Here is a 13,645-nt window from a genome sequence, read left to right on the forward strand (position 1 = left end):
CCACTCAATGCCTCTTTTGCAAACCACAACACCCAAAAGGAGAGAGAGAACAAAAGGGAATGCCTGCCACAGAGGCAGGGTGGGATGGGGGGATGGGGAGGGATACTGGGACCCAGGTGGTGGAAAATGGGTACTGGTGGAGGGATGGGTACCTGATCATTGTATATCTGAAACCCAAGCACAAAAATCTTTAAGTCTACAACTGTACCTCATGGTATTTCACTAATAAAAATTAAAAAATAAAAAAATTAAAAAAAGAAATTTATCTTTATGAAAATTTTTTTTAAAAAAGTGAAAACCATACAGATGCACCGTTTCATGTAGCATTGTAATTTATAGTAGATTATTTAAACATCTTTTATGGTTCTCTTTCCTTTTCCTGATTAAAAAAATAATTAAAGGTCATTGCAAATAGTTAAAGAATACCAAAATGTATAAGAGGAAAAAAATGATATATGATCTTACTATATGTACATTGGAGCGATAGCACAGTGGTAGGGTGTGTGCCTTGCATGCGGTCGACCCAGTCGGCCCAGGTTCGATTCCTCCACCCCTCTAGGAGAGCCGGGCAAGCTACCGAGAGTATCTCGCCCTCACGGCAAAGCCTGGCAAGCTCCCCGTGACGTATTCAATATGCCAAAACACAATAACAAGAAGTCTCACAATGGAGACATTACTGGTGCCCGCTCAAGCAAATTGATGAACAACGGGAGGACAGTGCAACAGTGCCACAATGCTACTTGTATACAAACTATTTACTTCTTGTAATAACTTTAAATAACTTTTAATAACATATATGCATCTATATATGTAAATATATGTGTCTGTATATCTAGGGAGAGATAAAAGAAGGGTATGGATGTTTTGCTTTTAAAGAAAATAATTTTGGTAATTAATATAGTATAATATATTATATTATATTATATTATATATATATATAAAACAGCGCCTGGCTGTTCCTCGCTGGGGCCCCTTGGAGGGGAGTGGGTTGAGCTTTCCTCTCTGCCTCGACCAGGGCTCCGGCAGCCGAAGACCTCCAGGACCAGCAACCACCATGCTGAGACCACTCTCCGCACACATGAAGGTACTCGCAGAGGGACAAATCCACGCGGGTTCAGGGGCCGAGATCTCCAAGCCTACTCGGATTGGAGTCGAGCATCCTCCACCCAGATCCTCCAAATTCCAGTAGGCGGGGGTCACACCCACCACCTGGCCCCCTGGCGCCGTGTAATCCCATCAGCGGCCAAGACTCAGAGACTATAAAATTCAGATCCCGGACGAGAACAGTGCAGTCTCTGCCCCCGCGCCTGGGTGTTCCTTCCCGGAGTCCCTTGGAGGGGAGCGGGTTGAGCTTTCCTCCCCGCCCCGACCAGGGCTACGGCAGCCGAAGACCTCCAGGACCAGCCACCACCATGCTGAGACCACTCTCCGCACACATGAAGGTACTGGCAGAGGGACAAAGCCACGCGGGTTCCGGGGCCGAGACCTCCAAGCCTACTCGAATTGGAGTCGAGCATCTTCCACCCAGATCCTCCAAATTCCAGTAGGCGGGGGTCACACCCACCACCTGGCCCCCTGGCGCCGTGTAATCCCATCAACGGCCAAGACTCAGAGACTATAAAATCCAGCTCCTGGACGAGAACAGTGCAGTCTCCTGCCCCCGCGCCTGGCTGTTCCTCACCGGGGCCCCTTGGAGGGGAGCGGGTTGAGCTTTCCTCCCCGCCCCGACCAGGGCTCTGGCAGCCGAAGACCTCCAGGACATTCGCGGCCCCGAGACATCTTATCAGGACATCTTTTTATGACATCTTATTATCTCATTCCTACTTTGGACAAACTTGCAGGCTATCGAATGAGCCTGCCCACAGGGCAGAGTCTGGCAAACGCCCCATGTCGTACCAAATATGCCAAATACCAGTAACAATGATGGGTCTCATTCTCCTAAAGAGCCTTGAATATAATCTCAGGGCTAGGATGAAGGAGACGGTACTGGGGCCTGCTTGAGGCAATCGACGAATAACAGGATGATGAATGAATGAATGAATATAGTATATATACTCATGTTGATTTTCAATGACACACACTTGAAATTTATACAAACTTATGTACAGTGTTACTTCGATGAAAAAAGGAAAACAAACAAACACATCAAATCAGAACAAAGACCTAGAGAACAGATTGGAGGTTACTGAGAGATTCAGGGCTGGGGTCAATGGGTTAAAGGGGATGAAGTGCAGGATTATCGATGCAAATTCAGACTTTTGGTGGTGGTCATCCTGTAGTATTACAGATGTGGAAGGATGATGTTACATACTAAAAACTTATACAATGTCGTAAACCAATGTTAGGGCATTGAAACATAAAATTCAAAAGATGAGGTGGGGAGGTCTGCGCATGTGACTCAGCACTTGCACTGCAAGTGTGAGGCTCTGGGTTCAATGTTCTTGTCACAAGAACAAACGAGTGGGGTGCTGGGTAGATGGCTTACCAGTTAGGGTGGTGCATACTTTACCTGTGTCAGGCTTGAACCTCTGTACCACATGGCCCACATAGCACTGCTGAGCATAGACCCAAAGGCCCCTGGGCACTGCCTGATGACCCTGGTAGCCAGATGGCTCTGCAGGGCTGAGCAGCTCCCATCTTCCTGCCCTAGTACAGTCTTGATATTGCTGGGAATGGCCCCCTGGCTGCCCTGTTGGATAATTCCCCCAAACCAAATCAAAAACAATTTTCACTTACTTCCTCTTTCCTTTTCTTTTCTCTCTCTGCTAAAAGTTCAGCCCTTCTTTTAGAAATCATATCATTCTGTTAAAGAAAAAGACATTTAACATTTCTCATAAGTAATAATAAAACCACTTTCATATATTAACAATTTTTTTCTTCCCAAAGTGGGAATAACATTTGGGTGGAAGGTGAGTGAATTTTCCAGAAAAGTATGTGGATGGTGGTAATTATGTCACTACATCCTTTGTGCCTTTGTACCTCTGAGTCATCCATTTCTCTGCAGGGACAAGTAACACTTGGGTCAGTCATTCTTTCTACAAACTTCAGAATTTCAAATTTAGAAAATATGTTACTTTTTAGTTTACTTTTGGTGGAGAGGTAGATTCCATACAAGCAAAAACAGGACAATACTGGCAGGCAACTTGCTAAAAGTGCTTAGTCATCTTTTATCTTACTATTAAAACATAGCCATCTAACAGAACTTACACACACACAAGCACACACATACACGTTTACTGTTTACTTCTTTTAATAACTTTAAATAACTCTTAATAACATATATGCATCTATATATGTAAACATATGTGTCTGTATATCTAGGGAGAGATAAAAGAAGGGCAATGTGTGTGTGCGTGTGTGTGTGTGTGTATACATATACACATATTAGGAAAGCATGTGTACTTTGGATTCCTTTACAAATTCCAATTCTTCTTGGGGCTCTCTGAAACTAATGCAATAGATCCTGTGGTCTGTCCCCAAGGTTTATATGGAAGTTAGTGGACTTTGGGGGCTTATTAGCTGACAAAATTGAAATTCCTTTAGGGACTGTGAGATTCAAGGGCTGCCGGAAGATGTGCTCTGAGAATTTGGGTCAAGACAACCAGGACCCCTGCTGCTTTGACTTGTCATTATTGAGAGCCAGATGTATTTTTAGGGTTATGTTTTACACTCAAGAAATATTTATAGGTAGAAGTATATTCCATCTGCAATATTTGTAGATAGAAAAATAGGATAAATTTCATTTATTTTAGGATCCCTTAGAGTGATTCTCTTAGGTATTAAGAGGGTGATAATTTACACTTAAAAATCATTTCTCCGGGGGTATGGTGCCGCCAGCAGGTCATTCTGTACCTCTGAGGCGAGTGCATCAGCAGCCTGATGGCGCCTTCAGACTTCCAGATACCCCAAAATTGCTGCTGTGCCTTTGGCCAGACCCAAAAAACTTGGGGCAAAGTTTACCAAGAAAGCAAATGGCCAAAAGTTAGGTATGTGGGAAACACACTCACAAACCACCTCCAGCTCAGCTATATAATTGGAGGCATGGCCTCTCTGGTTCCTGATTGAACTGCTTAATGGCCATGATCCCAGAGTCTCAGAAACAAATCTCAAAACCCAGTGGCTTAAGGCAGAAATGCATCCGATCCCTGCAGTAGGTTACCGGTGCTGGGCCAACCCAGGGCAACCCAATCTGGCGGCCCAGTGGCCACCATCCTTCAGAGGCCACTGGATAGTCAGGTTTGGGCCCCCAGTGACGAGACACACAGGGCCTCACGGGATGGGGGTGGAGCTGGGCCTGTCCTCCCCACCCCAACGAGAACCCAAGTCATCGCCCACTAATGGCCTCTCTGGCTCCTGATCAAGCTGCTTAATGACCATGATCCCAGAGACTCAGAAACAAATCTCGAAACCCAGTGGCTTTTGGCAGAAATGCGTCTGGACCCCACAGTTCGTTACTGTCACCAGGCCACCCCCAGGGAGGAAAGGGTATTGTCACTCCACCTGCTCCCTCTTGGTGGCCATTATCCTCCAGAGGCCATTGTACAGTCAGGCATGGGCCCACAGTGACTAAACTTGTTGGGCCTCATGGGATGGGGGTGGAACCGTTCCTGTCCTCCCCAACCCAACGAGAACCCAAGTCATCGCCCACTAATGGCCCCTCTGGCTCCGGATCAAGCTGCTTAACGACCATGATCCCAGAGACTCAGAAACAAATCTCGAAACTCAGCGGCTTTTGGCAGAAATGCGTCCAGACCACGCAGTTGGTTACTGTCGCCAGGGAACCCCAGGGGGGAAAAGGGTGTTGTCCCTCCGCCTGCTCCCCCTTGGCGGCTCAGTGGCCGTCATCCTCCAGAGGCCATTGGACAGTCAGGCTTGGGCCCGCAGTGACGAAACTTGTTGGGCCTCACGGGATGGGGGTGGAGCCGGGCCTGTCCTCCCCACCCCAACAAGACCCCAATTCATCGCCCGTGAATGGCCTCTCTGACTCCTGATCAAGCTGCTCAATAGCCATGATCCCAGAGTCTCAGGAGCAAATCTCGAAACCCAGTGGTTTTTGGCAGAAATCCCCCCAGTTAAAATAAAATAAAGTGTTAAAATTTCGGAATTTCAAAATCACGTGGCCCTACTGCAGCCATGCGACATCATATGTTATTCATAACCAGCAATAGAACACAAGTTGTCTACTGTTGCCTTTTCAGCAGATCTGAGTGTTGGGGTAAAATCTCAAATAATAATGGTGGGTCTGGTGTCGAAATATTGAATGTGATCAAAGTAGAGAGAGAGTAATGTGGAAATCATCTGCCTCACAGGTAGGGGGAGGGTGTGGGATGGGGGCATACTGGGGTTTTTGGTGGTGGAGAATGGGCACTGGTGAAGGTATGGGTGTTTCATTTTATGACTGAGACTTAGACCCGAAAGCTTTGTAACTGCTTTCACGGTGATTCAATAAATAAAATTATAAAAAATGAAAAAAAAAGTAAGGCGGAGTTCATGTACAATTCAATCAGCCAATCAGTGGCTGAATAAATAGCAGTACTCCTACAAAAAAATCATCTCTCTTATGTTACATATATTAGATATGCAATATCTCTAATGTATGTAATGTCTAATATATTATATTTATATGATTAGAAGCACATGGTGTAGAATACTGTTAATAATAGGATTTCACATCTTTATTATAAAACTAATTTTTATTTGATACCATTATATACAACTACATAAAATTAATAACTTTTAGTATTGGATTCATATGAATAATCCCAGCACCCACATCAATAAAATTATTTAATTGTTTATAATGGTGTCAAATAAAAATTAATTTTAGTTGTTCATAATAGGGTTTCAAGCATACAGTATTTCCACCCCCAAGACTGCTACACTTGAAACCCTATCTCTCCACCAATGACCCCAGATTCCCTCCCTGTCCCAACCTGAATACTTGGCAGGTACATTTTAAAACTGAATTATTGTAGTTTGTTTCCCATGCGTTTAGGAGTGTTGGATTTACTAGCTTACATATATACGGATACATGTCAGACAAGCGCAAGGTCCCGGACCCTTGTTCCTATGTTACTTTCAGACCTCCTCATCTTGCTTCCTCACCTCCATTTATCTCCTTCTGTGGCATTTTTGTTTTGGGAATATAGAACTGATGTTTAGCCTATCTTTGATAGCTTTACATCTCCCACCTCCCTTTTTTTTATATACATTTTCACAACTCCCTTAAAAACCAGACTTTTGGGGCCAGAGAGATAAAGTACAATGGGTAGGGCATATGTCTTGCATGTGGTCAACCCAGGGTTTCAATCCCCATGTGGTCTCCTGAGCACCCCAAGATTAATTCCTGAGTGCAGAGCCAGGACTAAACCCTGAGCCAGGAGTAATCACCAGACATTCTCCAAACCTGCAGAAAACCTCAGAGTTCTGGATTGGGCTTCAGTTATAGAGTTTTTTAAACAACAACTCTTTTGTGTTTCCTAACATTCAGTGAAGACACCGAATGTGAAAAAAATGGAAACCACCACAAAGAAATGCAGATTAAACATGGTGACACATTTGCATTTCCCAATTTTATTTTTCCTCTGGTCTTTTTACTCAAGCAGTGATTAGGGAAGTTCAATTACTGCATGTCTGTCACATGCCATGAATATCTTGAACCCTGCAATTGATACAGCTGTTTCTATTTTCTGCTCAAAACATACTGTAAGGGAGATTGTTTTGTCACACTTGTAGGTGAATAAAACCAGATTCGAGGGCCGGCTTGACTTTGCCAGGCTAATGTGGGGGTGATGCAAGAAATTCCCAGGTAAGGGCATGGAAATGCTTATGGTATGTTGGGTGCTCCAGAGGGGGGTTTGTATTTGTTGTTCCAACTTGAGAAATGAAGTTTAAAAAACCAAAGAGGCTTCAGATGAGGTTGGGAGAGTTTTCACTTGGGACTTTGTGCTCTCTGTTCTTTTCATTTTGTTTGCCTGGGAGAGAGTATTAACATATAGATACTACAAGAAACCTCAAATAATTTTGAATTCTTTGATTATATCTCTATATTTAGTGAAAAATTTTTTATACCATACTGTGGTATTCACTTCAAAAACAACATTCCTTGGGGGGTGGGAGGGATACTGGGATCCATGGTGGTGGGAAATGGGCACTGGTGGAGGGATGGGTATTTGATCATTGTATAATTGAAACCCAAGTACAAAATTTGTAAATCTACAACTGTACCTCATGGTGTCTCACTAATAAAAATTAAAAAAAATTAAAAAACATAAAAAACCATTCTTATAAAGATCATTCGACAAACTGAAAAGGTCCTGTACAGATATATTCCTCTACTTAAAAAAAAATAGACACATACCCTGATTTTTGTCTTCATTTCTTTGATGAGATTTTTCCTTTCTAATTTCTTTTTCTGTTTCATTTTCCATTTATTAATTAGCTCAGGAAGGAGACGATCAGAAATATCTTGATCCTCAACTTGCAAAAAAACAGCAGCATCTGGGAAAAAACCATGTTCCCCCAGAATCTGGGCCTCTTCAGGATTTCGTGGAAAACCATCCAAGATAAAACCTGTGGAACTAGATGGGAATTTCATAATTTATTTTACTTGCTTAATATATTATGTTGGTTAAAAAATGACCGAAAGTATGAATGTCAACTTCATAAAATATATGTAATGAACAGTTAAAAAATGTTTACTTTAGAATCATCTATTGCTGGGCTGGAGCAATTAACACAGCAGGAAGGGCGTTTGCTTTGCATGCAACTGATCCCGGTTTGATTCCCAGCATCCCAGATGGTCTTCTGAGCACCACCAGGAGTAATTCCTGCGTGCAGAGCCAGGAGTAACCCTGAGCATCTCTGGGTGTAACCCAAAAAGCGGGAAAAAAAGAAAGAAATCTTCTCTTGCTTTCAATATTTCCAGTAAACTCTTGTGACCCTAAAATAACATTTTATACTTAAATTTGCAGTTTCAAATTATAGTTGGTGAGTTTATAGGTAATTACTTTTTATTGGGGACTTAGTAAAAGTTTTAGGATTAAAGGGAAAGGGCAAAGAAGTTCTTTCCCTTGGAGTAGTGTCCAGTCAAACAAATTTACTGTTCTTAATGGAGAAACTGGGAATGCCCACCTTTAATACAGATTCTTACCTTGAAGCAAATTTCCTCTAATGATACCTACTTTCAAGAAACATTCTTTCTCATGTTTCTTGTAGCCAATGGCAATGACTAATTAGTATGTTTTGATTTATACATTTAAGGTGATTATATTCAAATAGGACGACCAACTTGTCCAAGTTGAAATATTATTATTGGAGAGTACTTATTTTTATTTTTATTTATTTATTTTTATTTATTTTTTTCTTTTTGGGTCACACCCGGCGATGCACAGGGGTTACTCCTGGCTCATACACTCAGGAATTACTCCTGGCGGTGCTCAGGGGACCATATAGGATGCTGGGAATCGAACTCTGGTTGGCCGCGTGCAAGGCAAACACCCTACCCGCTGTGCTATTGCTCCAGCCCCAAGAGTACTTATTTTTTAAAAAATAAGGCTTTGAGAACCTGACTTTGTTTAGTTCAGTGAATCAATATTGGTCCCTCTTTGATCTGGGAAAATTTGTTTAGTTTAAAATTTTCCTTATATTAATATGATAGATTATAGCTCACTTAATGAAAAGTTCATTATAATGAGTTTTAATGGTTGTATAATGTTCAGTTATCTTACACAGGCCTTTAAAATTTCCTTTTAACTTCTAATTGCTTCTAATTGTTAAGTTTTTGTCATTTTTTATTTTAGGCGCATGGTTCAAATACTGTTAATATAAAGGTTTCATGTATAAAGCATTCTCACATCACTCTTCACCAGAATACTAGCTTCTCTCCACCATTGTCTCAGGGCCCCCTCCCATTCTAAATTCTTCCCACAACTCTTCTTCTCATACTGAAGATCAATTCTCAGCATTTGTTTACTTTGGGCACTTGTTATTTCCCCACTATATTTATTTATATTCCAACATGAGAGAGAATATTCTGTAAGTTTTTTTTTAAATGTGTACTATAAAGGCTGGAGAGGAGCGATCAATGGGCTGAGCACATGCTTTGCATTCAGGAAACCTGGGTTTGATCTCCAGCACCACATGTTTCCCCTGGAGCACTGTTGGGAGCAGAGCAATCCTTGAGCACAAAGCCAGGAACTGTCCCTGAGCACCACTGAAAGAAAATGCAGTATAAAGTCCGAAAGTTAATGAAGAATAGACTATGATTACATAGTTGAGGCAAACTTCCTGAATTTTCTACAACTATAGATCTAATTTAAGATATAGGAAGTTAAAATAAAAGTTGAGGAGACTGGAGCGATCGGACAGTGGATAGGGGTTTGCCTTGCATGTTGTTGACCCAGTTCAATCCCTGGTATGGTCCCCTGACCTCCCTAGCAGTGATCCCTGAGTGCAGAGCCAGAGCCAAACCCTAAGCACTGCCAGGTGTGACCCCCAAAACCAAAAAATTAAAATAAAGGCTGATGAATAATAAAGTCCACTCACTCAGGTCAGGAACTAAGCAAGAGAGTGTTCAGAGGACTGATCAGTTATTTTTAATTCTATATGTTATTTTAATTCTATACAGAATTATGGCATATCATGTAGAATTCATATATCATTTTATTATCTTTTCACCATAATAGTATAATAAAATTTTTATCCTTTAAAGTAATTGTAAAGATTAAGAAAATTATAAAGAATAGGAACAAATACAATAGAATAGTACCTGGCATATAATAAATTCCAGATAGGTGTTTGCTTATTATCAATAATATTTCACTTTAATACTGGGGCAAAGAATTCTGGTTAGAAAATCAAGGTGAAGTTGTCAGACTCTGGTAACCTAGAGATTCTTCACTTGTCCAGTCTGGTGTCAGGCTTCTCTGACTTTCGGATAAGGGATGACATCATGGACAACTATGAATTGCTTTGAACTATAATTGTTTATGAGGACAAGAATCTGGTAGCTCATTAGGATGCATAGGCTTTAGAAAATGGGTTTTCAACTATGCTGTTAGAGTTCTCTGAGTATCTCTCAGAGGACCAGTGCCTGGGTCTAACCCCACAAACTTAGATAATTAGATTCAATAGCTTTGGAGTGGGCCCCTGGCATCATGATTTTTTAAAATAATGCCCCAGATATTTTAAATGTGAACTCCAAGCAAGAATTACTATTTTACAGGCAAGTTAAGGGACAAAAATATTAAATCTACACTTAATTACACTTTGATGTTTAAGAATAAAAGAAATATAAGATCAGCAAATAGATAATCTATGCAAATCAACATACCGTATTGGTTCCTGAAACCACCACTCAGAGAGGAATTTTTCAAGGATCTCAGAAGGCAATGGGTCATTTTCCATTAGATTTGCCTTGATTGCTTCTTCTTCTTCAGTAAGCTCTACATCTACAGGCTGAGAAAAGCAAAACAAAACAAACCCAAACCAAAATTCCAGCTTCAGAAAAGAATTTTCCAAATGAAAATCCCATATTAACAAATGAAACTGTATTAACTAGCTGGTTTTCATGATACCCATTGTTTTCTTTTTCTAGGGTCATTTTGTAAATACTTTTTTGATAAATATTTTATTTTTTTGTGTTTTTTCTTTTTTCCCTTTTAAAAAATTATTGTTTTTTCAGACCACACCTGGCAGTGCTCAGGCTTACTTTTGATTCTGTGCTCAGGGATACTCCTAGTGGAATTTGGGAAACCAATAGAATGATGGGGATCGAAACGGGTAGGCCTTGTGCAAGGCAAGTGGCCTACCCACTGTACTATCACTTTGGACTGTAAATATTAAATAGTATCTACTTTAGCTAAAGGGAGCATTGACAAACAGCATGACTGATTTTCATACACTGTCACTGTAACACTGTCCACCCCTTGTTCATGAATTTGCTCGAGTGGGCACCAGTAATGTCTCCATTGTGAGAATTGTTGTTACTGTTTTTGGCATATCGAATACACTACAGGGAGCTTGCCAGGCTCTGCTGTGCGGGCAGGATACTCTCAGTAGCTTGCCAGGGTCTCCGAGAGGGATGGAGGAATCAAACCCTGGTTAGCTGCATGCAAGGCAAATGCCCTACCTCCTGTGCTATCGCTCCAGCCAATTTTTATACACAGCCTCAGAATACTTTTTCGCTAAAGCCTTATCAGCCTGTGCTGGACCTACATGCCTATAAGGATTAGGTTATTTCCGTCAGACATCTTAGAATGATTCCACCAGATCCTGACTAAAGGATTGATCAGCCAGGCTATGCTCTGTAAACAGTCTGTACCTGTACAGGGCATTATTTCATAAGAAAGGGGCTAACGCAGGAAACGGTAAAAAAAATGAGTTACAGTTGAAAGTTTTCTTTTATAATCCCAAGCAGAAACCATATGGGAGATATTTAAAAACATACAAGGCAGCATTAGAAAAGGATATTTTGAGAACTCCTCTGGTGGGGTTGGGGCAGATTTTTATGACATGGCAGAAAACAACAATAAAAATCCTTATAGTCTTGAACAGACATTTGAAATAACACAATCCCCAATAAATACTATATAACAGGCTTATCAGGAAAAACTTTGGTGAGCTTTATTGAACTCATATAAAATTCAGTATTTTATATCTTTCTTTTTTGTTTGTTTGTTTTTTGTTTTAGGGCCATACCTGGTGGTGCTTAGGGCTTACTCTCGGCTCTGCACTCAGGGATCACTCCTGATGTAACTGGTGGACCATATGGGGTGTTGGGGATCAAACCTGGGTTGACAGTGCAAGGTAAGTGCCCTACCTGCATGCTATCACTCGGGCCCCAATATTTTATGTTCTGGTTGGGCAATATAAGCTGGAGTTTATGTGACTCAACAATTTTATCAAGCTTTGTTTTGCTTATATTCTACTTCCCTAAAATGATAGTAATAAGCACAATTATCTGAAAAGAGAATATTCATATAATTACCTTTGGCTTCTTTGTGTTGCTTATCTTAATTGCAACATGAGCTTGAGCTGCAAGCTCTTCGAATTCTTGTTTAAAAGCCTGTTCATCATCAGACTCCTCCTCAAATTCAGGCCCAGCTCTTTTTTCAGTTTTGAGCATTAGTTTTTCTTGGAGAAATTCTTCAAACTGAATGTGAAAAATGCCAAATTTTTCTGCCAATTTTCTTCCACAGACAGTTTTGCCTGAGCCATGAGGGCCCAACAGACATATTCTTAAAGGAGGAGCCTGCCCAGGAGGGGTAGGTTGGAGAGAAAAGAGAGGCAAAGGGAGAATGGAGGAAAGAAAAGTTTAGTGATTTAGCAGGGGAAAAAAGGTTAAATTAACTATCCTTCCTAAGATTGAATAGGAATTATCACTATGTAAATCCATGGATGCTTTGATGCTAGAAAGCAAAACTACGGGTTAAACAGGTAAGAAACAGTAATGATTTGTAGGAATCATCTTGATCAGCCATAATATCACCTTGATATTAGATGCTAAAAGAAATCAATAAAATAAAATGAGTTTCGTTAAAAAAAATTAGGGGGCTCCCAAGCAGTTCTCTGGAGCTCAGTGCTCTCCACTCTCTGAGGCAGTTCACAGAAAATTAGGTGGCTGGTTTAATGGAATGGCCAGAGCATTTGGTGTCCTTTTGACCCTGTAGTACGGTGGAGGAGGAGGGGAGTAGGCAGTGCTTGGGCCTTGGTGTCCAGGATGGAACATGAGGTGGCTGTATTCAAGGCATGCACTTAACTCTTGAAACACAGTAAGAGGAACTACATCTACAAAAGATGACAAAAAGTCAGCCTTTAAATTATCCCAATACTAGCAGTCATCCCAAGGCATGACTATCCACATATTTTGCGACATAAAAATGAAGGTTTATGACATAGTCTGAATTATTTTATAAAGTTTATTTTTAAATTTTTTTGGTTTTTGGGTCACACCTAGCAATGCTCATGGTATAGTTCTGGCTCTTCACTCAGGAATTACTCCTGGCAGTGCTCAGGGGACCATATGGGATGCTGGGGATGGAACTTGGTCAGCTGTGTGCAAGGCAACCTACATGCTATACTATCTCTCCAGCCCCTGTCCAGAAGAGTTTAAATTGTATGTTACATGAGACCTAGGTCTGATCCCCAGTATTGTAAAATAGTAAAACAACAAATAAATAACTTACACGTCGTGTTCTGCAGCATTGATATTATTTCAAGTAATGACATGTATTGTGGTTTACACATTTTGATTTTATGTACCATTCTAAGAAATTTCACTGCACTGTAGCACTGTCCTCTCATTGTTCATCAATTTTGCTCGAGGGGGCCCAGTAACATTTCCATTATAAGACTTATTGTTACTATGTTTGGCATATCGAATATGACATGGGTATCATTATAAGAAATTATACTCATTAAATCAAGGGAAACTAAGAATGATATGTTCAATGACTTTCTGACAACTATTTCATATTCACAGTCAAAAAAATCACACTATAAAAAACAGTGGAAAGATATATGATAAATTAGGTTCTAAAATGGTACATCAAAATGATTAAAGGCCAGAGAGATAGTTTAATGGGTTGAGCACATGATTCCATGCAGGAGGCCTGGCTTCCATTCTCAGCATCACATGGTCCTG

The 13,645-nt window shown here is 40.9% G+C and overlaps 1 protein-coding gene across 1 annotated transcript in view; it reads right to left on the minus strand.

Annotated features, from left to right (window-relative positions):
- Nucleotides 1–13,645, minus strand: part of AK9 (adenylate kinase 9) — a 138,346-nt gene that overhangs the window by 50,699 nt on the left and 74,002 nt on the right. Inside the window, exons 25-28 of the mRNA XM_056125450.1 lie at nt 11,990–12,253; nt 10,334–10,458; nt 7,361–7,580; nt 2,737–2,802 (exon numbers count right to left, since the gene is read on the minus strand). Coding sequence (XP_055981425.1) covers nt 2,737–2,802; nt 7,361–7,580; nt 10,334–10,458; nt 11,990–12,253 — 675 coding nt within the window. The remainder of the gene's footprint in view (nt 1–2,736; nt 2,803–7,360; nt 7,581–10,333; nt 10,459–11,989; nt 12,254–13,645) is intronic.

Source organism: Sorex fumeus, unplaced genomic scaffold (assembly GCF_029834395.1).
Source record: "Sorex fumeus unplaced genomic scaffold, SorFum_2.1 ptg000054l, whole genome shotgun sequence".
In the NCBI taxonomy this organism is placed as follows: domain Eukaryota; kingdom Metazoa; phylum Chordata; class Mammalia; order Eulipotyphla; family Soricidae; genus Sorex; species Sorex fumeus.